The sequence below is a fragment of the Anas acuta genome, chromosome 15, assembly GCF_963932015.1.
Source record: "Anas acuta chromosome 15, bAnaAcu1.1, whole genome shotgun sequence".
NCBI lineage: Eukaryota > Metazoa > Chordata > Aves > Anseriformes > Anatidae > Anas > Anas acuta.
This window is the reverse complement of record NC_088993.1, coordinates 12,966,449-12,994,319: the sequence shown is the minus strand read 5'-3', so window position 1 is coordinate 12,994,319 and position 27,871 is coordinate 12,966,449. Positions and strand designations below refer to the sequence as shown.

Below are 27,871 nucleotides of genomic sequence, written 5' to 3'. Positions count from 1 at the left end.
CGCTCCCCCCGGGGGCGCTGTGTGCCCTCCTCCTCCTCCTCCTCCTCCTCTCTCTGGTTCCGCCGCGCTCCGCCCGCTTCCCCCGGGGCCGCCTCAGCGCCGCGGCGGCCGGAGCGGGGCTGAGGCAGCGGCAGCGGCTCCGCCATGAACCGCCCGAAGGCGGCGGCCGTGCGGCGGCCGGGGGCAGTGCCCAAACCCTCGGGTGAGCACCGGGGGGCGGCGGGGGGGGTGTCTGTGGAGCTGCCCTCGCCTCAGCTCAGCTCATCTCATCTCACGGCCGTGCCTCTTTTGCAGCGCACCCGCCGCCCGGGGACTTCATCGCGCTGGGCTCCAAGGGGCAGGGCGGCGAGGGCAAAGCCTCCGGCTCGCTGCTGAAGCCGGCCCCCGCCGGGCTGCCCTCCGAGCGCAAGAGGGACGCGGCCGCGGCTCTGGCCGGGCCCCCCGGGCTGGGCGGCTTGGCCAAGAGGCCCAAATTGGCCTCCACGCCGCCCCTCAGCGCCCTGGGCCGCCTGGCGGAGGCGGCGGTGGCGGAGAAGCGGGCCATCTCGCCCTCCATCAAGGAGCCCTCCGTCATCCCCATCGAAGGTAAGGCCGGTGTGCTGCTCTCCTGGTGGCCGGGGTAGGGCTGTGGGAGCCTGGCTCAACGCCCGGCAGCCTTTCTGTAAATCCCCCCGTCTCCATGTATTCTCTGTCCTCAAGGGTTTCACCCCCTGGTTGTGGCTAAAGTCACGGTTTTGTCTCCTCTCCCCTCTCTGTATCGGGTTGTCCTCGCCCTATCTGATGGCAGTACACGGAAACCTTACTGAGAAAATCTCCCTGTGGTGTTTCACTCACGTCTGTCTCCTGCACACCGGATCTCGCTGTTTCTTGAAGTGTCCCCCCGTTTTCTGGCATTAGGCATATTTACAGAGGATCTTTTTAGCACGGACCAACCCAAAAGTAATCAACGGGGTGTTGTCAGGCACGAAACGGGATTTTTAATAGGGTGTGGATAGGGAAAATGCCTTTGCAAGGAGTCAAGGTAAGCAGATCCATCCTTTGCTTTCCACACGGCTGGTGCTGGCGGCATCCCGGGACAGGTTGTTTTGCCTGGGGGTATCAAACTCACGCCTGTGTTGGTTGCTGCAGTTGGCCCCACGGTGCTGCTGGAGGAGATCGAGGCAGCAGAGGCAGAAGGCAACGATGACCGCATCGAGGGGGTGCTATGCGGAGCGGTGAAGCAGCTGAAAATGAACAGAGCCAAGCCCGACACCACGCTGTACCTCAGCCTGATGTACCTGGCTAAAATCAAACCGAACATCTTTGCCACCGAAGGGGTTATTGAGGTGAGGGCTGTGCCATGCGGGGACTTCTTGGGCTTTCTGAGGTAACTTTCTGTGTGTTTCTGAAGTACGTTTCTGAAATTCCTGCCAGTTGTGAGTGTAGTTGCAGCTGCCTTCCATCTGATATCTGAACATAATCAGCGTGTATTTGTAAATACCACAGCTCTGTGGTAATTACTGAGATCTGTATTTCTTTCTTGGTAGATGGCTTAATTTTATTGTATCTGTTTTATAATCTTCCAGGCACTATGCAGCCTGCTCCGAAGAGATGCCTCCATCAATTTCAAAGCCAAAGGGAACAGCCTCGTGTCTGTCCTGGCCTGCAACCTTCTCATGGCAGCTTACGAAGAGGATGAGAACTGGCCAGAGATCTTTGTCAAGGTTGTTGAACACGGGATGCTCCTGCAGGGCTGAGGCACTGGTGGACACATGTATAAAACCAGCCAGGGTTGGGAAGTGCTTGTGTTGGGGGCAGGATAAGAGCAGAGGATTTATTGTTGCTGCACGGCAAGGGGGTGTCCTGTGATCTATCCCTCAGCATGGTGGAGGCAGTAAATGGGGACTGGGCTGATGCTGTATGGAGAAGGGAAGAAAAACCCAGTCCTTGTTTTCACCAAGGAAAACCTCCACAGGCTGTTGAAGTGCTGTGGTCTTGTTTGCATTTCTCTGCTCTTCTCTGGGATGCCGTTGATGGTGTTTGCTAACATAAGTGTCTCAGAGACTTTGTGCTCTATAATTTATCTGCAAGGATTAATGTTTTCTTGTTGATCTAAAAATGAGAAGGTTTTGAAAGGCAAGCTTCTATATCTTGGAGGTAGGAGTTATGGTTAAATCTTTGTTAGAGCTTAATCTGACTCCCTGCTCGAGAGGGAGAGTGCCCATAGAGGTTAGGATGCAGTGGTTTGGTGCTCTGCTCTCATATGATTTGCCTGCAGTCATCTGGTCTCAGTTTTTTCATCTATGCATGGCTATGCTAGTTTCCTAGTTCACAGTTGCATGTTGAAAATAAATAATAACTTGGGAAAGTCAAATATTCCTGCAACAAACGTGTACAAAAAAGCTTGAGCACGGTTTGTGTTCTCTGTGGCTTTTTTTTCCTTTAGGTTTACATTGAGGACTCCCTTGGGGAGCGCATCTGGGTGGACAGCCCTCACTGTAAGACCTTCGTGGATAACATCCAAACAGCTTTTAACACCAAGATGCCTCCTAAGAGCATGCTCTTGCATGGCGAAGTTGGCCGTAGCAGTGGGGACCTTAGTGCTGGTAAGAATGTGCTTAGGAAATAGGAGCCAATCCTGTAAACCAGGCTTTGAGTTTCTAGTGTTGATTTTCCATTATTTAGTGTCACTTTCGTTTCTAGTGGATGTTTGAGTGAAAGCAGTTAAAAAGACTTGAATGAAGGACCTGAGTGTGTTGTGATGTAGGAAGGTGACGAGTTGTGGCCTCCTCCAGTGTTGCTGATGTGAACCCTTGAAAGAAGCTGAATGTGTACGAGTGTGAGCGATCGATCTCTGGAAAGAGAAATGGTCTCACAAAGTGCACTGGTCTTTTGTAGGGAGTAGCCCCCACCCTTCCATGACAGAGGAGGAAGACAGTCAGAGCGAGCTGCTGATTGCAGAGGAGAAAATGAGCCCGGAGCAGGAGGGCCAGCTCATGCCCAGGTAAAGTGCATTCCTCTCCTGGTGCAGCCGTGTGGCAGATCTGTCTGTGCTCACCCCCCTTGTGGTGCTGCAGCAGAGAGCTCGCTCTTTGCAATAGCTGTCCTGTGGCACCTGCTAGAGAATGTTGAACATCAGGAGAAATTAATAAATGGGTGTTGGTTTTGTTTTTTTGTAACCTTTATCACAAACAAGAAAGAATGCTGATCTCTGGACGCAGCATGACCAGGCTAGCTTGTGCAGAAGTGAATAAAACACAGTTTGTATGGCCCAGGTACGATGACCTCGCAGAGAGCGTGGAGGAGTACGTCCTGGACATGCTGCGGGACCAGCTCAACCGGCGCCAGCCCATGGATAACGTCTCCAGGAACCTCCTCCGGCTGCTGACAGCAACCTGTGGCTACAAAGAGGTGCGACAGATGGCCGTGCAGCGCCTGGAGATGTGGTTGCAGAATCCCAAGGTAAGGACAGAGACTGAACCATGCCTTTACTGGGCCTGGTCTGGAATCCAGCCTAGAGGTCCAGTTCCATTTCTGATGTGTGCTGACAGGTGGCTGCAGTATTTCTGTTTTTCCTCTGCAGTTGACCAAGCCAGCTCAGGACTTGCTGATGTCAGTCTGCATGAACTGCAACACCCACAGCTCAGAGGACATGGAAGTGATCTCTAACTTGATCAAAATTCGTCTCAAGCCAAAAGTCCTTCTGAACCACTACATGCTGTGTGTCAGGTGAGTGAGCGACTGGGTCTGTAATGGGAAGAGAGCACTCCAGATGATGTACATGGGGCTCTGTCTCTACAAAGTGTTTTTAAATAACAGGTGTGGCTGTGGGATGTTCTGTGTCACATTCAAATGAATTTCGTTAGTCTGGAAATCTCTCAGTAATCTTTTGTTGTTGCTGACTGTAGCTGCTGCCCCACCATCTTCACTTTTTGTGTTAAATACTTCAGAGAAAAATCAGAACAAAGCTGAAATGAAATCTCAGCTCTGATACCTCTGCTTTTCCCTTGCAGAGAGCTGCTGAATGCACACAGGGATAACCTGGGCACCACAATTAAGTTTGTGATTTTCAATGAGCTTTCAAATGCAAGAAATCCCAATAACATGCAGATCCTGTACACTGTTCTTCAGCACAGCTCAGAGCAAGCTCCAAAGGTAGGTGTAGTGTCTTGTGTGACTGCTGGCGGGGCCAGGCCCCTGCTTGAGAGTTTTAGCTGAACCGAGGCTCAAATAAAATCTTCCCTTAGACAACTGTGGGATCCACGTCATATTGGTTTGAAATTAGGTTGTTAGACTTGTTAGGAATAAACGTGTGTGGGCATTTTCTGACTCCCACATTCAGTGTGACCAGTCCTGTGGTAACAAAACTTCATGAGAAACGTGTTACAGTTCCCTGGGGTCTGAAGGACAAGCATATTAACAGCGTTATTTCCATGTCTTTTCATTCTGTGGTTGTGGATATTTTACAGTGCACTGAAAGCTTTCTTTTTCTGTATGGTCTCAGTACCTAGCGATGGTGTTCCAGGACCTGTTGACTACCAAGGATGATTACCTGCGGGCTTCACGGGCACTGCTGCGAGAGATCATTAAACAGACAAAGCATGAAATCAACTTCCAGGCCTTCTGTCTGGGCCTTATGCAGGAACGAAAGGAGGCCCAGTATGCAGAAATGGAATTCAAGGTACCACTTTGTTTGACCCATGTGCTTGCTGGATGATGCCAGCGGTGTACCAGACTCTTCTATATATGTTTTTCTGGCAGATTTTATCCGTCCCCACACCTCTTATTATCTGAGTAACTCAGTATTTGCGTTTTGCAGTTCACAGCAGCTCTTCCACATCCCATTTTGATAACAAAACACTGTTCCAGAAGGCAGCTTTGATTTGACTCACTCCTGTTTTTTAGGAGCGGTTTGTCATCCACATAACTGATCTGCTGGCTGTCTCCATGATGCTTGGTATCACAGCCCAGGTGAAGGAGGCTGGAATTGCCTGGGACAAAGGAGAGAAAAAAAGTAAGCAGACAGCCCAGATTCCATTTGAAGATGGGTGGCTTGTCAAATATTTCCTGGCTGTGTTGGGACTGGGGGAACATTGCAGCCACAGTTAGAAAGGGGCCTGTAAACCTCTGTTCTAAGTAAAAGCATGGGGTTGCTTGCTGTTCTGAGACTAGCAGAGTTGGGAGGTGTGGCATTTGTGTGGCTGGGTGGAGAAACAGGCAGTTTTCATATCTGTGGAAAACATAGATGACTTATTGCAGAGAGGGCAGAGCTTTGGGGGACACTGAAGTAACTGCCTGGATGTCTTCTCACAACCCTAATTCATTTGTGGTGCATCTTGGCATTTTGTTGTGCTTCGCTTTGACACATCTGCATGTTCTGTCAGTGCTGTCTTGCTAAAGGCTGTCTGATTTCTCTCCCCAGCTTACTGACTGTTTATGCTCAGAGCCCTGGTTACTGTTGGTCTTGAAATGATGCTTTCTCCTGCTTTGCTCTGTATGAGGCTGTGATATGTGAGTGGTTTGTAACCTGACTGTCTTTCAGACCTAGAAGTTCTGCGCTCTTTCCAGAACCAAATCGCCGCTATCCAACGTGATGCAGTCTGGTGGCTTCATACGGTCGTTCCATCTATCAGCAAGCTGGCTCCCAAGGACTACGTGCACTGGTAGGAGCATCAGCTTGGGCATCTGCTGTGCCTATCCAGTCTGTTTCCCAACAGTTTATGACATGTTAGGAAGACCCATGCATGTACTAGGGTTTGGTTAGATCTCTCTTCCCCTTAACAGACAGGGAGCAGAAATAATGTTTTAGAAGGATGCAGAATGGGACTGTCTCCCCTTCAAGAATGCCAGCAAACGCATCCTCTCACTGGAAATACGTGATAATGGAAAACTTCTGATTTGTATTATTTGGGTTCACCCTTCTGGCTCAATAGGGAGTTTCCAGTTATCTGGTCAGGAATGATTCCTGTGGACCCCTTGTTGTCCTGCCTGATATCCTTTTTCAGGCTGTATAGTTGAGGGCCCCATACATAATACTGTCTTCTCTGCTTGCCTCTGGAGATGAGATCGTATCCTAGGGTGTGGTTCAAGGCATTACTGAGGCAGGTCAAGCCAGAACTAATAGCGTATGAGGTATGTTCACTGGAAAGTATAAAAGTCCAATGTCTATACCGCATAGTCCTCTTGGCTCTGATTAGCACTGTCAGTTTTAGTAGGCTAGTTTATCTAAGGAGGCTCTTGCATATGTAGAATGGGTAGCGTTAGAAGGAGTATGGGGAGAGTGGACCGCTGAATGTGTTCCTGAGCTTCACACAAGTAACATTTGCTGTTCTCTTCATCCTGACAGCCTCCACAAGGTGCTCTTCACAGAACAGCCAGAGACGTACTACAAATGGGACAACTGGCCCCCCGAGAGTGACCGCAAGTGAGTGCGTGCTCCACCCATGGCTGGGAACGTGGACCAGAGCTGTAGCTGGAGGCAAAGGAATTAGTGTTTTCTGGTGCTCTTTATGTAGCTCTTTGTTGGAAAAGCTTGGAACTGTGCCGATTTTTTCATCCTTGGTTACAGTGCCTTAAAATTGGTGAATGTTCTTTCAGTCTCTCTCAGTTTCTATTCTTGATTCTTGTTCCCTGTGGCAAGCTGCTCTATATCTTAATGCTGTAACTGTAAGAAGGGCAGGCCTGCGCTGTATGGTTTGTACTGGTGTAATGTTAGGGAACTCGGATTCCAGCAGGCTGAAGTGCAGAGGTACAAAGCAATGCAAACAAATTGTTTCTGGCAGCTGCACTTGGAGCTGCAGACCAGGGAAAAGGTTGTAAACTAAGCTGTGGGTTATTTTGTGCTCGGATGAGCTGTAGGATCTGTGGAGGGTTTCAGCAATGTTCATGCTACTGTCAAGGGAAGCATGATTGATGTCTGTTGTCTCATGCAGCTTCTTCCTTCGCCTCTGCTCTGAGGTGCCCATCCTTGAAGACACGCTGATGCGGATCCTCGTGATCGGTTTGTCACGGGACCTCCCTCTTGGCCCTGCGGATGCCATGGAGCTTGCTGACCACTTGGTGAAGCGGGCTGCGGCTGTGCAAGCCGATGGTAAGACTGCACAAAGCTCCAGTGGTAACTTCTGTGTGTCCACTTATCACCACCCAGGGCTGAGACAGCTCCTACCGTGTTCCAGAGAGCCTTTGCAGACTCAGAGTTAAGATACAGTGAGTTAGAAAGCTCGCAACAAAGTTTAAATGGATTTTTAGCTTCAGAGCCCCAGAAGTTCTGAGCAGACTCACTGCTTACCTGAAGGAATGCACTTGAGTTTTGAAAAAGATGTGGATAGCAGGTTGGATTCATTGTGGGGGAAAAAAATGCCCTTATGAAGAATTTAAACCAAATTGCAGCTGAAAACACAAGGTTTTTGAGTCTTTTTTAAATATCAAGTCTTTTTTAAATATTGCTGCTTTTTAAGAGTTGTGTAGTGTTGTTTTTTATTGTTGTTGTTGTTCTAATTCTGGAATATCATGAGAGCAAGACCACAACAGCATAGTTGCTTCAAGTTGAATTTCTGTTAGTGTTGCTTTTCTTGAAGGACTTTGCCAGGTGGGCCAGTCGATAACTTGTTAGGTCTTTTCTCCTCTTCCAGATGTTGAAGTCCTGAGGGTAGAGAGAATCCAGCTGATCGATGCTGTCTTAAATTTGTGCACTTATCACCATCCAGAGAATATCCAGCTACCCCCAGGGTAAGGCTTGTCAAGTAGATAATCGCTGTGTGACCTAGCTCATTTTCACCTTGTTGTGACCTAGCTCACTTTCACCTCGTGACTAACAACACTAGCTCACAGACTTCAGGATGCTATTTCCCATTAGAATTTTTAATAACAGAATCACCAGGAAACCTTTTCAAAGTCATGTTCTGGTGGAAATTTCTCCAGGGCAAGAAAGTTCTGAGTCATGGAATGGAATTTCCTCTGCAAGAACTATGACCTTTCTGCTTTAGAATTTTTCAACTGAACTCTGTTGTTGCACCCGTGAGAGACTTTTTCATTTTTTCCTTCCTGAAAACCACTGAGCTGGTGTGACTGAATTCAGTGCGTGACTAAGGAGAAGAGTAGGCTTGGGATGCCCTCCGGTAACCAAATCCAATCACTTGTATCTGTTGATGTTTCTTGCAGGTACCAGCCTCCAAATCTAGCTATTTCTACCCTGTACTGGAAAGCCTGGCCTCTCTTGCTTGTAGTGGCTGCGTTCAATCCTGAGAACATCGGTGAGTGTGGATGTTTCTCAGGGTTCTGGTTCTGCTGCAAAAATTGGCGAAGGTGCTGGGTGAAGTCTAGTTGCTTGTGTTGAAGTCATATGCTGGGATGGCAAAATAACTGCTGTTAGCTAACTGTGCTGTAATGCACGTTCCTTGTGTGTGCAGAAATGCACAGTGGGGTGGTTTGGACCAGCAGGTGGCTGGGATTACAGTTTCCATGCCCTGAGTGTGGCAAGATGTTCCGAAGTGTGTGTGTGTCTTCCTATTGTGGATTGCGATAGGATCTCAATAAAACCCTGACTGGTTTCCTGTATCCCTGACTACCCTTCTCTTGTGTGCTGCAGGTCTGGCTGCGTGGGAGGAGTACCCCTCTCTAAAGATGCTCATGGAAATGGTCATGACCAAGTTAGTATTGTCTAAATCCCCCCCCTAAATCAAATAAGGGCACTGAGCATGTATTTCTGAATGAAGTTTGTGCCAGTTGGCTCCTTCCTTTCTAGTGGGACGTGTAAAATAGCAGGTTGGCAGCAACACTATAGTTTGAGTGGGAAAGAAGCCTTCCCCCAACAGAAATATTATCAACATGGGAATAAAACTCAGAGCATGATTGTTGCACGATTTACTGAAAAGGTCTCGAGTCTCCCTGGCTCTGTTGGGAAGCTGCCTTGCATTTTCTGTGTTCCCTAATGGAACTGAGGCCATAGAGACATTATGACTGTTTCATAAATTCTGAATTGGACAAGGTAACTGTTTTTGACTTGTTTTCTCAGCAATTATTCCTATCCTCAATGTACCTTGACGGATGAGGAGACGCGCACAGAGATGATTAACCGTGAGCTTCAAATCTCCCAGAGAGAAAAACAGGAGATCCTTGCATTTGAGGGTCATCTGGCTGCTGCGTCCACAAAACAAACAATTACAGAGAGTAGCAGCCTCTTGCTATCCCAGCTGACAAGTCTGGATCCTCAGTAAGTAGCCTTCTGCAGTCTGGTGCTATCAGGAAAAGCCAGTTAATGCTAGTCAAGAAATTCTACTGCTGATAGGGTGGTTGGAGTAGGCAAGAAGAGCCCTGAAACTTGGTCACCTGTGTGATATGTGTTGCATTTAGTCCTCGTCCTTCTATTGTAACCTGCATGTGGCTGTCACACGCTGCTGACCTGATTAGTCCTCATCAATATTGGAGTGAAAGTGTGCCTTGTCTGTGAATAACTTCTTGTTTCACAAGAAGTTTTGCTTCTTGATGACAGGGGGCCCCCACGCAGACCTCCGCCGCATGTCCTGGAGCAGGTGAAAAGCCTGAACCAGTCGCTTCGCTTGGGCCACCTCCTTTGTCGCAGCCGTCATCCTGACTTTCTTCTCAACATCATTCAGAGACAGGTAGGCTCTCCTGATGGGTTGGCTAAATTAGGATCTGATCCCTCATCTCTAAAACTTGAGCAGAGCAAGCAGGGCTTCTTCTGTTTCTTAGGCCTCGTCACAGTCAATGCCATGGCTGGCAGATCTGGTTCAGTCCAGTGAGGGCTCCTTGGATGTCCTGCCCGTGCAGTGCCTTTGTGAATTCCTGCTTCACGATGCTGCTGACGAGTCAACCTCAGGTGAAGAAGAGGAGGAGGGTGAGAGTAAAGAGCAGCGTGCCAAGAAACGCCAGGTGAGTGGTCTCTTGGAGATCAGTTCTGTTACCTACTTTCTGTGCGTCCTGGATTAGATTTCACTGGAAAGGCCAACTCCTTGTTCCACAGAGACAACAGAAACAAAGGCAGTTGCTTGGACGATTGCAAGACTTGCTATTGGGTCCCAAAGCAGATGAACAGACAACCTGCGAGGTGCTTGACTATTTCCTGCGACGCCTGAGTTCCTCCCAGGTGGCCTCACGGGTCCTGGCCATGAAGGTGAGTAAAATCAGTATATTGACTCAGGTTTATCAGAAGCTAAGGGCAGATTCTTAGATTCTCGTGACTGCTGTGCAGTGCAATTTTCATGTCAGTTTTCTTTAGTAACTCATCTCAGTCTCCAAGGCCCATCAAATGTGTTTCTGCTTCCTGCTGCTCAGAAGCCTTCTCTGTTCAACAGCCAAGTAGTACTTTTCTTAAGATAGATCTGGATTCTGCTATGTTTCCTGTGAAGTTCAGGTGTGGACTCAGCACATCATGTAGTATGAGGAGTAATTGGCAGCAGCTGTTGCCAGTGGGGAATGTAAATCAGTAAATGCCTGGTGCTCTAGAGCATAGTCAAGGCAGGCAGAATCGCAGAGTTCAAAAGATTGTGCTTAAAGAGGATTGAAACTTTCAAGCATGGTAGCTGTCAAGCAAACATGTTGTGAGACCTGTTGTAGGCTGTGTGTGCTGCATTTGCATCACTCCATGACATTTGAAGCTTGTTTCTGTCCTATTTCCTAGTATGAAACGAGTGATCCAACTGTGACTTCATATGAATGGGCTTTGATTTCTGCAGGGCCTGTCCTTGGTGCTGTCAGAAGGGGGGCTGCGTGATGGAGAGGAGAAAGATCACCCCATGGAAGAAGACTCTGGGGATTCTGAACTGCTGCAGGGATATCAGTGGCTGCTGAGAGACCTCCCGAGGCTGCCACTGTTTGATAGTGTTAGAGCAACAACAGCTCTTGCCTTGCAACAGGTAGGCCTTTGCTGGAAGGGATAAGGGGCCAGCTGTGGGGCAAATTATTCTTTGTTTTATTCATGCTAAAACAAATCTGAGCAGACTGCATGTGGCTGTGGTGTCGACATGTTTATGTGCATGCAGAAGAATGTGTTTTGCTGGTGCTTGGTTTCATTACCTCCTGATCCCTGATGAAAGGAATTGTCCTTCTAGGCCATCCACATGGAGACAGATCCGCAGACCATCAGTGCCTACCTGGTGTACCTCTCCCAGCACGCTCCAGTGGAGGAGCAGGGACAGCACAATGACCTCGCTCTGGTGAGAAGGCAGGGTGCAGGGGCAGAGAGGTTATGAGAGAGACCTGAAATGTTGAACTCCTTGCAAATGGCAGTGGTAGGCATGTGACTTGCTGTACCATCAAGATGAGGTTTTTAAGAGCATGTGAATTTGATAACTGCATGGTCATGTTTCCGGGTATGTGTTGGAAGGCAACCCGTGTCTTTTGTTTCATATCATTCAGACAGAAAATCAGAGCATAACAACTTCCAGTCCATCAGCTCATCTCAGCTGGCATGGGGAATGCAAGAGTGGAGAGTGGCTTGAAGGCAATGCCACCGTCTGGTAGTGGTTCTCAAGTATGCAGGTGCTAAACCTGCAGTCACATACATTGGGTGACAGTGGGAGGCCAGGAACCTTAGTGGTGGGATATGCATTCTTCTGTAACTGAAATTGGACTTCTGATTCTTTTTTTAAGGCTTTGGTGATTTTGGATGTTTGGCTTGTATGCAATGATTATTCATCATCACTCTTGGGTGCTCTTTTCATTGCTTTTAAGTTCACTGACCAACATCCTTTGTAACAGTCTTTGAGATTCAGTTGCATGGATCTAGAGGTTCACAGGCTCTTTCTGCCTGCATAGATCTGTTTAAGTATATGGAGATTGTTAAATAGTGATAATACCGTTTCTTCAGGGGAATGCGTTTTTTACTTCATAAATACTGCTAAATGCTCCCTTTTGCAATGGGATGCATCAGAATGCAGCTGTACTACAACTGGGGACGCTGTGAGGTATCACAAGATGCATGCAAAGCACTTGAGTTCTTCCTGATTTGACAGTTTCACTCTTGACTTTACATGGTGATCTCCAGTGTTATCTGGGCTGGTGATGGAAACTGGAAGATGTGGCAGAATAAGGCAGGAGGACTCGTGTACGTTGCTTAGTAAAGATCCCATGGAAATTTTTCCTTTGCAGGATGTGGCCCGGCTCATAGTGGAGCGCTCTACCATCATGTCTCACCTCTTCTCCAAGCTCTCGTACTGCGCTGAGTCTGATGCGGTGCTTGTAGCTCTCCTCTCCATCTTCTCTCGCTACATCAAACGCATGCGCCAGAGTAAGGAAGGCGAGGAGGTGTACAGCTGGGTGAGTGCCTCTCTGCCTTTCTTAAGCGGGTAGAAGAAGAAAGGATGAGTTTAACACAAGAGATGCCCATTGTGGGTTACTCAGTATGTAGAAACCATGTCTAGTTCAAGGATCCTTGATCTGAGAATAACTGGGACTTGGTGTAGTATCAGAGCCAAATGTGTGTGCACACATAGAAAGCATTTTCTTTTCCTTTTGTATCTTCTTTTGCCACTATTGGAGATACTGGGACTCAGTCAAACCTGTCCATTCTCATGTTGTCCTTTCACCTGCTTCTCGCAGATCTCACTTTCTGTTCTTTCCCCACCATTGCTCATCTGTTTTTCTTCTGCTTTGTTTTTTTTCAGTCAGAGTCCCAGGATCAAGTGTTCCTTCGCTGGACTAGTGGTGAAACAGCCACTATGCACATCCTTGTGGTTCATGCCATGGTTATCCTGCTGACACTCGGGCCACCTCAAGGTTAGTGAAGTATGCTCAGATGTGTTCAAGGGGTTGTGGACTGGACAGAGAGCCTTTCTCTATCTGCAGAATGAATTAGGCTGTTGTTAATTCTGCTTACAGCCTTCTCCCTTGCAACATTTGATTGTAGCTGTAGGAATGTCAGAATAGTGCTGCACGGAGTGAAGCATTTGCAGGCTGCCTTGTGCAGACAGCAGGAAATATTAAAATGGTGGTGTGTCTCTGCCTGCTAAACAAGAAGGATGCAGAGGGTTATTGTAGGGTGAGAACTGGGCACTCAGATACACAGATCATGCTTCCATTTGGTAGTATTTATTCCCAAGTTGTTTCTAGCCTTTGAGCAAGAAGATATTCTGGTGCATTGATTTGTACAGAAGTGTAGAATGTTTGAAGTGCTTCTGAACATAAGAGATTTTTGTGTCTGCTCTGCTCTTAAGCAGGGGATGGTGATTTTTACACGTTACTGGATATATGGTTCCCGGAGAAAAAGCCTCTTCCTACTGCTTTTCTGGTTGACACCTCAGAGGAGGCTTTGCTGCTTCCTGACTGGCTAAAGCTGCGTATGATCCGCTCCGAGGTCCCACGTCTTGTGGATGCAGGTGAGCCTGTGGGATGTTTGGCCTTTCAGACCCTCCGGTAGGAGAGGGAGAGTCTTCCCTGCTCAAGCCTTCTGTGTGCCCAACCGTCCTACTTGAATGCCTTTGGCGGGGTAATCAGTCACTGCAGACCCTGCAGCTGAACAGAGAGCTGGGATTTTGTGACAGTTGCAATCTAAACGTGCAATAGATTCTTCACTGTGTCCTTTAGGGAGTCAAACAGATACGCAGAATATGAGTTGGTTCTGGGTTCTGTTGAGGGTTGTCCCAATGTTTATTCCTTCCTCAGCCATGATTTGTAGCCCATGTACCATGGGTTTGAGAATGGCTACAGCCTTGCTGAACTATCACACAGGTTAATCCCCACTGCGTTAAGAGCAGAACTCAGTGAAAGCTGAGGCTGAAGGAGGAGTTTGGTGCCTCTGACAGAGCTCCTTACTGCAGTGTTGAAGGCAGGTCCTCTCACTCTGATCCAAGTGCTGAATCTCAGTGGCGTTTATAAGCAGTGTCAATTACTTTTAAAGCATGGGAGAGTCTGTATGACTACTGTGCTTTCTGTGTATTTAAAGGAAATACAGGAGTGTGAATTGGATGGCATCTTTATTACAACAGTTCAGATTAAATTAAGCTACACGATCAAAGACAAAGCACTGCTTCCATAGGACATAGCATGCTTGCAATGTGGAGAGCAGTGGCTGAAGGATGTGAGCTATATCTGTAGTTACTTGTATCCTTGCACAGCTTGTCAGTGCTGTCTGTCTTCTTGGTGTTCAGAGCTTTGTCCCTTTCTTACTAATTAAATGACAGCTCTCTATAGCCAGTGATTGAATTATTCAATAATTCCTGCCTGGAGCCATTAACAGATAGGGTGGAAGTTATTTTTTAATATGGATGATTGGGTTCCTGAGGTTTTGATCAAATTAAACGGAAGATCAAATTAGTCAGCGAGTGAATTAACTGAAAGATGCAATAAGAAGGTAATGATTTGCAGAGCAGTGAAAACATAGTAGGCAGCTGTCAGACTTCTGGCTTTAGGCTCTCTGCGTCCCTGTCATGAATGTGCCACTTGGTCCAGCCAAAAGTACAAATACCAGGTGATAAAAATGACCCTGTATAAGCAATTTGGTGGTCTCAGGACTTGATGTTTTTCAGCTCTTTGTATCTTTGTGTATTTCAGCTCTGCAGGACCTGGAGCCACAGCAGCTACTTCTCTTTGTTCAGTCCTTTGGAATCCCAGTTTCCAGCATGAGCAAACTTCTGCAGTACCTGGATCAGGCGGTATCTCATGACCCACAGACACTGGAGCAGAACATCATGGACAAGAGTAAGAGCTCCATATAAGATTACTCATTTTAATTTTTCTTACAGTCACATCCTGTGACTTCCTGGAAAAAATCCAAACTACTTCTGCAAACTCTGCTTTTGCAGCCTGTTGTCTTTCCCTGGTGCTTGTCTAGATGACTCTTGGCTGTATTTCTTGAAGTAGAGAAGGATTTTTCTGGATGGGATTGTAAAGAGTCTAGAGATAATCTGGAGGCTAATTTGTAAAAGAAATAGGGCTGACTTGCTACATGTTTACAAAGTTCATAGTAACAACAAATTCTCTTCACTGTGGTAGCTACACTGACAGCAGCCAATTCTGTATTTCTTTACTAAAGAGGGTGAGAACTTGTTTGTATTTTGTCTTTTTTCAGACTACATGGCTCACCTTGTGGAGGTTCAGCATGAAAGAGGAGCGACAGGAGGCCAGACCTTCCACTCGCTGCTCACAGCCTCCTTACCAGCCCGCCGAGGTAATCTTACCAGCCCAACATTGCCTAAATTTCTGAACATCAGTCTTCTTCCTCTCAATGGCAACAGGGGAAAGACATTTGGACTAGGAAGAACTGTTTTCAGAAGCAGATGTGTTGCAATACATTTGCAACCTACAACTAGACACTAGTTCTTCCTAGAGTTTTTCACTTCTGTTAAGGGGAGAAATTTTGGTATTCTTGGAGTTTACTGTAGTGATTTGTTCTGAGAGGTATGGAAAAGGTGGTCTTGCTTGGCCTTGAGAGAAAAGGATTCTGAATGAATTCCTCAGAGACATTAAAGCTGAAGGCGATCCAGTGCTAGGCTTCCAAATGTTTGTCAGTATAACAGCATTTTTCTTTATTTTGTTATTATTACAGACAGTGCTGAGACTGCAAGATCAAAATCTAGCCCTGAGAACAGTCAAGGCCAGAGCCGGATCCGGACTTTAAGCCAGGTTCGGGTTCTGGGCCCAGAAGATGACCTAGCAGGCATCTTTCTACAGGTACTGGTGTAACCTCAAGCTGGTTGTCTCTTAACTGTTTCCCTGCAGCACCTTTGCAAAAAACATATCCCTTATACTTGCATCTTTTTGCCCTGTTCTTTCTTCAGCGTTCGCAGACAGCAAGTAAGAAAAAGCTGCATAAAATAAGGCTGTGCCATTACAGCCTGGTGGAGTTGATACTGGACAGATTTTTTTCTTGTAATTTGAACATAATGTGGCTTTTGATCATGCCTAATGCTGTCAGTGCTTACTAGCTTGTTGTCATCTCTGCACATTGTTTGTTCTGTGTATAGTGCCTTTTTTCTCTGCAGTGCATGGAGGATTTGTGAAATGCTCACAGGGCCTTGGCAGCAAAGCTATATGTAAACAGCTTTTGTACCCTGGCATGTCTGCTAGCAGAGCCTCCCTCTCTCTGTTGACTTCAGGACAAACCTACAGGGAGTTAATTGGCCAAGCTGGTTGCCTGTGTTTGGGCAGTGTGGTGATCCCCCGCAGTGTTAGTGTTGACAGTCATATTGGTGTTGCATAGATGCTGTGCCTTTTCCTGTACCAGGCACTAAAAAATTGAAAAAGCTCTTTGAAGGTTCTGGTTAGTCCACAGTCAGTATGATTGTACGAGGTAAATCAATCCTCTGCCTCAGGGATGTGTATGGTATAGCAAGTCCTTTCATTTGTTTTCTCATAAATGCGCTCTGCTTTGTATCCTTCCAGCTCTTCCCACTAAATCCAGACCCGCGGTGGCAGAACTCAAACCTGCGCCCGCTTGCCCTGGCGTTGCAGCAGGCCCTGGGGCAGGAACTGGCTCGTATCCGCCAGGGGAACACGCCAGTGACCGGGATCACCGCGCGACTCCTCCAGGCAGTAGCTGCGCTGATAAACTCACCGCACAGCGGGGCGCTGGTGATGGCCATGCATCGCAACCACTTCATCTCCTGCCCACTGATGCGCCAGCTGTACCAGTATCAGGTGAGCAGCATATTGAACAAAGAGGGGTGAGGAGGAAAGGAAAATCTGCAGTGCATCCACTCTGCTGTGTGCAGACCCTCTACCTGTGTAGTGCTGGACGTACAGCCTGGGGAGTGTGGTACAGAGGGACTCAAGCTGTCCCATGGACACATGGATACAGGCTGGCCTCGTTAGTCTAGCAGTGCTGAGAGCTTGTGTGCAGGGTTAGGTGTACATTAACCAATCTGGTAACTCTGTGGCACTGTGGGTTGGCTGCTCTGGGTCTCTTGGTTTTGGAAGTTCCAATTTGTGCTGTTTTGCAGCATGAACATGTCTCGCAAACCAAGGCATTTGCAGACAATTTGAGAGTAGAGGTCTGTAATTCCTTAGGGAGCTTTGGAGCAGGCTGAGAGTTAACCAATGAAATATCTCATTCTTTTCATCATGGTGGAGGAAGGCACAAAGTTGCCCTCAGTTATGCTTGGAGAGGTATTTTGGGTGTGATGGAGTTTTCTGCTTTGTACATCAAAGGCTGCTGCCTTGATACCTATGAGCTGTGGTCCAACAGAGTAGGTGTGCTCTGTGTATTCTTGGCAGTACGTGTCACTGTCTGCCTCTCCTGCTGTCTTTGCTCTGTGATTGAAGTGTGTTTAAGCAAGTCTCTTTTGCTGTTCTCCCCAGCGCTGCATGCCACAAGACACTGCCTTCTCCTCACTCTTCTTCAAAGTCCTCATGCAGATGCTGCAGTGGTTGGAGAACCCCGCGGTGGAAGATGGGCCTCTCCGTGCTCAGCTGAAGGCCTTTGCTGTGCAGTACTCCTCAAGGCACAGGATCAGTGATGGTACTGGCATTGGGCGGGTTGTGGGAGTCAGAGTGGACCAAGTGGGACAAGACAGGGAAAGAAATGAAACTGCACCCAGAGCAGAAAGTGGGTGGGCTGTAGAGGTATGATTAGTAGTGAACAGGGGGAGAAATTGTTTTTGTACTGTGCTATAAAGCTCCATGAGGAGGCAAACAAGTAATTTGGCTGCAGGGATTTGTAGTAGACACCTAATAGCATCTCACCAAGCAGAGTGGATCTCAGGGAGAAATTCCAATTGCTCAGGCCAGGTATTCCATGCTTGCTATTGTCCTGGAAGATGAGCGCACAAGAATGCTTCTGAAACAAGGTCACATCAAGACTTGCAGGGTTACTGTCATCTGCCATCTGTAGAGAGGAGACTGAGAGCTTAGGCATGAAAATGGGTTTGTGGTTATATTTTCTTAAGCCATATGTCTCTGCAACATGCAGAAAAGCTGTCAAGGGTTACAGCAGGAGTAAAATGATAGTAGAACATTGTAGATGTGTGTGTATTAGTTGTGCCCTGCAACCACTTGGTGCATCTGTAGAAGAGAAGCCTGATGTGGCTTGTCCCTGTGATGCCAACATTGTAATTTCTTTGCAGTTCGAGGTGGCTTCTTGCACCTCACAGAAGCTCTGACTTTCCGTCGTGACCCTGACTTGATCAGCTCCACAGTACGTGCCATCATTGCAACGCTGAAATCAGGAGAGAAGTGTAATGTGGAGCCGGAGCTCATCAGCAAAGGTGTGTCTGTCCTCTCTACTTCCCCACTGCTGCAGCAGGCTGGACTTCAGCCCTTCAGGGGAGTGCTTCGTGTGTAGGCAGTGGGAAGCTGCCTTCTTCCTGGATCAGAAAATGCAAACTGATCTGAACTTGGTCCTGTCTTGTATCCCCTCCTTCCCCTGCACTGGTGTGTGGGTTTATAAACCGTGGCCTGTGTCTGGGATTAAGTTCTTCAGCAGACTGCTGGTTTCCAGTAATCCCGTGAGAAATGGAAGCATACTGTTCCAAGATACAAATGGCTTCCATCCTCCTTACTGAGCCATGCTCTGGGAAATTCATTGCCTTTGTGATACCCTTATGATGTTCCATAGCTTTCACCATATCTTGTAGCTATTGACACATTTCTGCCTCTTACAGCCCTTCAAGGTCTGATTGAAACTCACTCGCCATACTTGGAGGAGCTCCTGACAGTCCTCTTCTCAGCTACTGTTGAGACCACTGCCAGATTTCCTGCCATGAAACCAGTTGCAGTGGTGAGCTCCTTGTTGCTCCAGGACAAAGAAGAGACACCAGTGAAGAAGGAGCTGGACAGTTGCAGGTGAGTCTGGGTGATGTTGGGAACTCACTGGTAGGCCTGGTTTCAATGGCATCACCACTGATACAGGCGTTTTCTCCTCAGCACTGAAGCCGCTTGGCTGGGGCCCTCCTCTGGCCTTCTGAATGACTGGCTGGAGATGTTGGACCCAGAGGTGATAAGCAGCTGCCCTGATCTCCAGCAGAAGCTACTGTTCTCCTGGAACAAGGTAAGGGTTGGTGGGCAGAGGGACTGCTGTGCTGAAACGGCATTTCTGGGGTGTTGACCTGCACCTGGAAACGGGGCAAGGGAATTCTTCGTTTTTCCATATTGCTATGTTTCATAGCCATACAGGTTGACTAAGAGGGGGATTCTGGTACATCAGATCAAGTCATGTTTCATCTGATCTTTATATTTCTTCAGGCCTGTTCTTTTCAGGACTTCAGAGCATGACAGACACAGCCTAGTCCCATAATAGATCAGCCAGCTGTGTTTTCATTGGTATTTTTGCAGTCAGATAAATAGCCTGTCCAGAAGTGCTATGCCAAAGCTAAGACTAAACTGAATTTCATGGACTCTGCTATGTGCCTTTAGACAGTTTTGCAGTTCATATCCTAAATCCATCTGTTGTCTTCTCTGCTATCTGCTTGCTTGTATTGTCATCCTTCTGTAAAATACAAGCTATCTCCTGCATCCACCTCACAGTAATGATTTCTTTGTATGATTTCTTGTTTTGTACTTTCAGGCAGGGTCCCAGGTGCCTTCCTTCCGTCCATATCTCCTGGCTCTCCTCACTCACCAGTCCAGCTGGACCACTCTGCACCAATGCATCAGACTTCTGCTGTGCAGAAACCGGGAGCAGAGGTGAGTCTTGTTTTTTGGGCCAAGCAAATCGCCCAACTTAAAACGTTATGTCTGAGAGAGCAAACAGAAGCTGAGAACAAGAGCTGCTGCGTTCCACGGTGCGTCTGCCAAGAGATGTCACCTAGCCAAAAAAAGGCTTTGTGAGAGGGATGCTGATTTCAGTCATGCTGATTTGTGTACCTTGATATAAATATTACCTGCTGTTTGATGGAAGGAGCACATAAAGATTTGGCTGTGTTTTAAACAGGAAGTGCTAATCGCTGGGTAATCTATCTAGCATTGCCCTTGTTGATAATCTTTATGAACATGGGGTTTGAAAGATTGCTTGGATAGCAACCTGATGGGAGTCTCTGTACCTGGGCAGGCTCTGCTGGATCTTTTGCTTGTACTAAACTCTGTTACCACTCTTTATCCCCCTTCCTGGCATCAGGCCCCCAGTTCTGATCTCTGGAGCAGCCCCAGCTCTCAGCTCCTATATGTTGCTCTCAAATAATGAAGCTCTACTGCAGTAGTATAGTACCGTGTTTAAATTTGTTAAACTTACAGACCAGGAAACACTAACACTGGTGGCAAGTCAGGCCATGATTTAACTAGCAGTGTGTCTAAAGCTGTCAGTATTTGTTTCTCGCTATTTTATTAATGATCTCTTGCTCACAAACACTTTCATTAATTTCTGCAATCCAGGATAACAGGTAGGATGTTTTGGATTCTGGGGCAGTATGGTCACTGGTCTGCTTGTACCAGTTGGTTATGTTTATGACAGACTTCTGGCTTTGTGGTGCAAGATTCTGTAGCTACTGTACTCTTAGCGAATGCCGTTTGTTCAGCTGCATACCCTGTGCTGTGCTTACTTCAAGAAATATTTAGTCACAATCTGGGAACAGAACCAAACCCCTTCTTGGGACTTAATGGATCCTATTTTTACATTTGCAGATGTTTTTCTTCACAGTATTTGTGATGTTTAGAGACGATACCATGTGTTTGTGTGCTGCCTGAGGGCTGCTTTGACTCTAATTGCAAATCTGTCTTCTTTTGTCTTCTGGCAGGTTTGACCCAACTGCTTCCTTGGATTTCTTGTGGGCCTGTATTCATATCCCTCGGATCTGGCAGGGAAGGGACCAAAGAACTCCTCAGGTAGTGGCTCAGTTCTTCCAAGATTCATCTTCAGAGGGGGTGCGAGGTGATGCTTTCACATTGCCTGGCTTTCCATGGCCAAGAGGTGGCTGAAGTGATAGGGGTGCAGCATGCCAAGTTTGCTGCCTGTACCTCAGCTGGTTGCTTTGCTGCTCTGCTCTGCTAAATATTGCAGTGGCAATTTGGGGTCCAAAAAGCTCATATGAACACACATAAGTTTGCCCACTTGACATCTCCTCTGCAGCTCCCGCAGACTTGCCACAATATCCATTAAAGATCTAGTCAAAAGGCTACAGCTGTGAGCAAGATAAAACCCGGTGTGGAGTAATTCCCACTGCACCGAGAGTAGGGGACTGCATCTCTCTTCCACAGAGGAATTTTTTTGGTTTGATCATTCAGTTATGGCTTCTGTCCCATCACGCATGCTGGGTTGGAAGTAAACGAGTTCAGAAATAGTAGAGGGGTAAAGAGGTTTTTCTTTGGGGGGCTGGGATATGTGCTTTCAGACTTCCTGGATACAGGGCAGTTCTTAAGTCTGCTTGTAAGAGATGCTTCTTTTTATGTGGGGAAGGCATAACTAGAAGGGACTAAGGGTCTAGGGATTCATTTTGAGTGTTGTCTCACATAACAGAAGCGCCGCGAGGAGTTTGTGCTCCACTTAAAAGCACCGGAGTTGATCAGCATGGTGGAGTTGATCCTGGCTGAAGCAGAAACCAGATACCAGAACACAGAAGAGGCCTCCTGCACACTCATCCAGTCTCGACTGCCTCTGTTGCTCAGTTGTTCTCATGGGGACCTTGAGAGCATCAAAAAAGTAACAGAGTATTTGACCAGCTGCATCCAGCAGTGGGGAAGCAGGTGGGGTTGCAAATGGAGAGCACTGTCTGCTCTAATTGTAGTTATTTGGGCACAGGTAGACAGGTAATAAGGAAACTTGCCAGTATATCTTCGTTAATAATAGTGTTCCAGAGCCCATATGACAAGTGCTTACACACAATACTCTCTCAGAGATTTGGGGGGGAATAAGATGCCATTTTAAGTGCTACTGGAACCAGGAAGGTGACCTTAAAAGTGAAATTGCAGGGCACTTTTGCGTTCAGGAATACAGGATAAAATGCTTGATGTAACTTTTTTCCAGCATTGGAAGTATCGTAGTGGTGTAGATCTGTGTAGATTGCATGTGGATCCCTGTGGACTGTGCATGACTTGAAAGTAGTTAAAAGAACAGACTGAAAAACACTCATTCAGACTGAAAAAAACGCTGATTCAGAGTAGTGGTGGCTGCACTCTTGCACAAGATTTTTGCCAAATGCAAGAAGGTTGTTATGAATCTGATGGGTCTGGGATGTTTTCTGGTGGAACTAAAGCAGTAGCCAGAGGGTGACATGTCCCTTTTTTCTTCAGCTCTGTGGGAAAATGCTGCCAGGACCTTCTGCTTCAGATGTACCTGCAACTACCTGAGCAACTTGTGTCTATGCCTGAGGTGCTTCTGAGCAGTGAAGGAGCCAGGGACAGCAGCACTTGCAAGGTAAATTTAGAGACATGGGAAAGCCCCTCTCCAGCTGTGCACCCAGATTGAATCCTACCATGACTAAAAGGAGAGGACTGTCAAATACTGGCTGGGTCATTTTGGTTTCTTTACCTTGCTCCTCAGTTGCCCCTTCCCTGCCTGCACTCTCAGAAGCAGGGAGTTCAGGTGTAGTTTATTTTGCAGTGTCTGACTATAAAATAACTTGAAGCTCTACTTATATAAATTTCTGTGTGCCAAAGGCTTCTGTAAAGCACAAGTGTGCAGGCGTCTGATCCTGCTTTGATGTCTGTAGGAACTGTGGACTTCAGATCCTGTGCCAGCTGGAACGCTGCATCTGCTCACAGGTTCTAGCTGAAAATAATTTCTGTTAACCTCATCTGTAGTTGGAATATATTTGGGAAACACTGCTGAAGAGCCAGGGGCTTGCTTTTGCTTTCAACTTAACTGTTTACTCACTATTTTCTTTCTAGCTCGATGCCCTGGTTCACAGATTCATTAACCTCCTTGCAGACACCAGTGACTCCAAGTCATCAGAAAGCCGCGTGTGGGATGCCAACATGGCCTGCAGGAAGCTAGCTGTGGCTCATCCTATCCTACTTCTTAGGTACAACTCTCCCCTTTCACCCTCTGTGTGGCTGGGTTCACTGAAAAGCATCCACCGTTGCCCTAGAAGGGGAGTGAGTTTGGAGTAATCGTGATGGTTGTGACGGGATCTGCATTCATATGTGAAAGTTAAGAGAAAAGCTGCAGAAATTGGAAATGGTGCTTGCTGATTCCATGGATAACAGGGATTAAACCCAGAACCCTGGGAGGGGATGAGGGATGCTAACAAGAACTGAGGTGTAAAAACCTGTAACTGTGTCTAGGAAGAGGCTAGAGCTGGGTGTTGTTCTGTTTGGTGTTTCAGGCACTTGCCAATGATTGCAGCTCTGCTGCATGGCCGTGTTCACCTCAATTTCCAGGAGTTCAGGCAACAGAACCACTTGACCTTCTTCATCCACATCCTGGGGATCCTGGAGCTGCTTCAGCCACAGGTCTTCCAGAACGAGCACCAGGCGGCACTATGGGACTGTCTGCTGTCCTTCATCCGGCTGCTGTTGGTAGGAAAAGTTCCTGCTCTGCATCCGTGTGTGGGCTGCCAGCCACTAGAGGGAGAGCCTTTGCATAACTTAGAGCTCAAATGTGTATCAAGTACTGGGGGGAGCTTAAAGGGGAGGCCAGAGATCAGGAATCTAATCCTTGAAGCCCAGAGGTGCAGCATGGGGCAGTGCATCACTGCTGTTTTGTGGTTAACTCTCATCTTCCCTACCCTTTCTCAGAACTACAGGAAATCCTCACGGCACCTGGCTGCTTTCATCAGCAAGTTTGTCCAGTTTATCCAGAAGTACATCACATGCAATGCTCAAGCATCTGTTTCCTTCTTGCAGAAGCACTCCGATCCACTCCAGTAAGCTTCCTTACCCCGGTTAGCCCAATGGAGGGCTTGGTCAGGCAGGCTGCCGTGAGATAATTGGACAGGAGACAGCAAGAGGATGTAACAATAGCTGTTAATGTGGCACTGTTTCATCCTCAGGTCACTTAAATGTCTTTTAAGATGAGCAGTCTCCCTTTTTATAGATGAAAGCTAAGCCCAAAGAAGTCAGGTGACAATTCCAACTCACATAATGCCTTAATGCCCCTGTAAGGCACTGTGCTGCTCTGCAGACATTTCCAGAGAGCCAGTAGGAGGGGCTGTTCCCTGAGCAGTGGCTGCAGGATCCCACCTGCAGATGTAGGTACAAATGAGTTTGAGTTTATTATGCTGAAAGGAGAAATCTTGTTTCTGCTTCTAAGAAATTTGTTTCTACCCTATTTCAATGTCCATACGTGTGCTGTTAGTTGTCTTCACACCCTTATTGCTATTTAAAGTTAAATGTGCCATCTGTTCCTCTAGTGACCTGTCATCGGACAACAGTGACCTCGCGATGTTGAAGTCCCTCCTGGCTGGGCTGAGTCTGCCCACTAAGAGTGGCATCTTGGACAGGGGCTCTGAGGAAGAGAAGGATGGTGAGTCTGGGTGTTGGAAAGCTATTCCAGCTAGTGAAAATGCAGTATGTTTTGAAGTGCAGATGCTTTTCATGGAATCACAGAATATTCTAAATTGGAAGGGACCCACAAGGATCAAGTTCCTACTTCCAGTGAAAAGGTATTTGGAATGGAGAACAGCACTTGTATGCTCAACAGCTTGAAGCCAGTATCTGGGACAGGTGATAGATTGTTTTCCCTGTCACTGGTATTACTACTGCTGTGGAATAGCTCTTGGTGAATTTCTTTCCTGTGGATTTTACCTTGCTCAGCCTCACTTCAGGGTCAACCTGTCAGGAAACCCTAAAGTTACCTTGACTTCTCCACTCTTCTCTTTACAACTTGAATGGGAAAACTCTCCAGTATTAAGACAGATCAGGAAGATTTGCTCTCTTTGCGTCAGCAGAGGGGTACCAGAAGGTGCAGTGGGGCTGGAGGCCGAGAGTCAGGAAGTCTGTTATAGTATTGCTGGTCAAGGGAACACTGGACCCGTCTCCCTGTTAAAACTAATAGAAGTCACTGTTCTCTCTCTGCCCCAGAAGAAGCAGCAGCTGGCTCTCTCCCCCTTGTCAACGTGTCTCTCTTCACCCCTCTCACACCGACTGAAATGGCCCCATATATGAAGAGGCTGTCTCGAGGCCAAACAGTTGAGGGTAAGTGAGGACCTGCAGAGCTGCACAAGAACATAAGGCATGTGCAGACAGGTGCCATCCCTGTTATTAAATGACAGCTGCAGGCCAGTTTCCTCTTCGTCTTGTTTGGAAGTCTCCAGCAGTTAAGTTGGGGTTTTGTTTTGGATGGACTTGTCCATAACCTTCTGTGATTGTGTGACAGAGGCTTCTCATGATGCTATAGTCACTTAGTGTGGCAATACTGCGACTGCCTCTGCTTTGGAGCTTTTCAGGGATCTTGAAGGTACTCTGGGAGGTGATATGAGTAATTCAGGGCATGCTACAGTTCGTGTTCAGCCAGCACTGATGGTGTCCCAGCTCAGGAGTGCTGATAGGAGCATCTTATTTTATGCTATAAAAATACCAGACTGATTAGAAATGGAGTTTCTAACAAACTTCTTGGATGATCTTCCTGAAAGAAAATCACGTTAACCTGGTATGTGGGAAGAACACGCTTTTTCTCCAAAGGTCTTCTGAAATCACAGGTGTCCAGTGGTCATATCAGATTTAAACTGTCACCCCAATAACACAACTTTCCTAGAAACAGGGGGAAGAAATCCTGTCTGGGCACTGTTTTTAAAAGAGGCTTTCTGTAAAGACCTGTCCGTTACAGAAGGTACTCTGGAATTGAAACCTCACACCCCACACCACTCCTTCCCCTCCCCATGTCACGACAGTGCTTGGTGGCCCCACCTTGGGCAGTTTGCTCTCATCCGTTTTGAAGAACTGCCTTTATTACTCTAGCTGTGTGTGCAGGTAGCAAAAATTGACTGATTGAAGATGTGGATTTATAGCTCCTTTGCTGGATCAGTAAATTTCAGTCACCCCTCTCAATCTGTGTCTTCCACCAGACATTTTGGAGGTGCTGACAGACATTGATGAGATGTCCAGGCGGAGGCCAGAAATTCTCTCCTTTTTTTCTGTGAGTATGGTGTCTCAAACTGCCACTAGAAATAGAAGATTCTTTTCACCACAGTCTGTGTTGCATGGCCAGCCTAAGTGCTATCCTTTCCCTGCCTTTTGGGAGGTTAAATTTCTCTGAAGATGCTGCAACTTCAGTTGGGCTTTCTGACAGCAGGCAATATTTACTTCCCTACTGTCTTCTCTCTGTTGCATGCTGGATACATCATCATCCATTTTAACTTTTCTGTATATCAGAGGAAGAAGTAATCTTCTGTCCCCTTCCCAGTAATGGGGCAAGAAGAGAGCAGAACAGCTCTGTTTAAAAATAATAATAATAAAAATAAATACCAAAATACAGGTAAATTTCAGCTGTCCCATGTGCCATAAATTTACAGGAAGGTGTTCGAAAGCATTTCAAACAACATGATCCTTATTACACAGAGGGATTTCCTGTCTCATCTAGTACCTGCTGGATGTGTGTAGGGCTGGGTGGGTGCTGAAGGGGCAGTAACGCAAGTGTGCATAGTTTTGATCCCTGGATGGCCTTGTAATCCTTATTTTTGTGTCTTCTCTCAGACAAACCTACAGAAGCTGATGAGCTCATCGGAGGAGACCTGCCGAAATCTGGCGTTCAGCCTAGCTTTGCGCTCCATTCAGAACAACCCCAGGTGAGGACTGCAGGGACTTGGCTACTATGAGTCCCTGACGGGCACCGGCTGCCCGCTCCGTGCCTGCTGATGGCGATCTGGTCTGTGCTGACATTGTGATGTTTTAATCCCAGCATTGCTGCAGACTTCCTTCCTACCTTCATGTACTGCCTTGGCAGCCGAGACTTTGAGGTGGTGCAGACAGCGTTGAGGAACCTGCCTGAATATACCCTTCTTTGCCAAGGTATGGTGGCATCTGCATTCTCTCGTGCTTGGGAGCATCACAGGGGAGGTTTGCCAAAGGGACAAGGAAGGCTTCCATGAAACAGATTTGCTCCCTTGGGATTTTCCTCTCTGAGTTGTGATCCCTCACATAATCAGGTACCCACGGGGCTGTTAGATGGTGGATTATGCCCCATTTTTACAGAAAGAGAGGACTTTTTGCACGGCTACAAACGTTCATCCAGGTGTTCACTGCTGGATTGCTGTTGCCATATGTTGGAGCTCTCAGTCCTCACGCTGTCTCTCCCTTTCACAGAGCACGCTGCAGTGTTACTGCACAGGGCTTTCCTGGTGGGGATGTATGGCCAGATCGACACCAGCTCTCAAATTTCAGAGGCCTTGAAGGTTCTGCACATGGAGGCAACGATATGAACACGTGGTTCTGGGAGCTCTGCTTCCAGAGGAATGAATTTAACTGGACTCATCAGCTGCATTGAGGCCCTGTAAGAAGGCACTTTATTTCATCCCACGTGCTGGAGGATCACAGATGATGCAGCAGGCCAGACTGCTGGAAGGGGGAACGTGCTGACCGAAGATCAGAACGGGCAAGGACAGATCTGTCTGGCTAAGATGCCATTACTGTGGGAGAAAAATCTCCTGAATATTGTGCCAAACAGGGACCAGTTCTGTCATGGGTTCTTAGAGCAGTGGCTGTCACTCCTTTTATTTTTTTCTCTAAGAGGGCAGAGCTGCTTAGGAGAGCAGAAGGGAGCACTGGCCCTTGCATTTGAAGTCTGTGTTGGAGGAAACGTGGACACGTGCAAGGGAAGAGACCATTTTGTGTTTCAGGGGGAGAGTGGGTATTTTTTTTTCCCAATTAAAATGATCTTTGTTTCCACTGTGCCTTTCTCTGCTCCATGCTGCCTTGAGTGTAGCTTGACATCCCTCTCTCCCTGTTCTTCATCCTCTTGCTATTCTAAACAAAGCTTCTGTGGACGACCTGTCTGTGGCCAAATGTGTGCAGAGCCATTTTGGCCTTTATGCTGGAGGGGCTTTAGAAGGATCAGTGGCATACAGGAGATGAATTTAGTGACAGGGTCTTGGTAGCACCAGCTGCTGACTAGACAACTGTTAAGAGGTTTCTT

General features: G+C 47.3%; 1 protein-coding gene across 3 annotated transcripts; it reads left to right on the top strand.

Moving 5' to 3' along the window:
* Positions 1 to 42: 42 nt before the first annotated feature.
* Positions 43 to 27,624, top strand: INTS1 (integrator complex subunit 1). Of its 3 annotated transcripts, none has more exons than XM_068699887.1 (47): positions 43 to 202; positions 295 to 585; positions 1,129 to 1,325; positions 1,566 to 1,703; positions 2,426 to 2,585; positions 2,878 to 2,983; positions 3,255 to 3,441; positions 3,563 to 3,708; positions 3,993 to 4,134; positions 4,484 to 4,660; positions 4,885 to 4,993; positions 5,522 to 5,642; positions 6,326 to 6,403; positions 6,912 to 7,069; positions 7,611 to 7,707; positions 8,140 to 8,231; positions 8,567 to 8,627; positions 8,993 to 9,190; positions 9,470 to 9,599; positions 9,691 to 9,870; positions 9,962 to 10,111; positions 10,674 to 10,853; positions 11,049 to 11,153; positions 12,088 to 12,255; positions 12,603 to 12,714; positions 13,155 to 13,313; positions 14,488 to 14,634; positions 15,005 to 15,103; positions 15,482 to 15,606; positions 16,318 to 16,572; positions 17,233 to 17,392; positions 17,997 to 18,137; positions 18,534 to 18,714; positions 18,796 to 18,919; positions 19,436 to 19,554; positions 20,601 to 20,688; positions 21,320 to 21,546; positions 22,093 to 22,216; positions 22,690 to 22,823; positions 23,127 to 23,319; positions 23,539 to 23,666; positions 24,153 to 24,265; positions 24,823 to 24,936; positions 25,806 to 25,876; positions 26,434 to 26,525; positions 26,639 to 26,748; positions 27,043 to 27,624. In XM_068699887.1, the coding sequence occupies exons 1-47, from the start codon at positions 145 to 147 to the stop codon at positions 27,156 to 27,158; spliced, it is 6,561 nt and encodes a 2,186-aa protein (XP_068555988.1). In that variant the 5' UTR covers positions 43 to 144; the 3' UTR covers positions 27,159 to 27,624. The 3 variants fall into 3 exon arrangements, with proteins under 3 accessions (XP_068555988.1, XP_068555989.1, XP_068555987.1); XM_068699888.1 differs by having other exon boundaries at positions 13,152 to 13,313; positions 24,826 to 24,936; XM_068699886.1 differs by having other exon boundaries at positions 13,152 to 13,313.
* Positions 27,625 to 27,871: the final 247 nt, after the last annotated feature.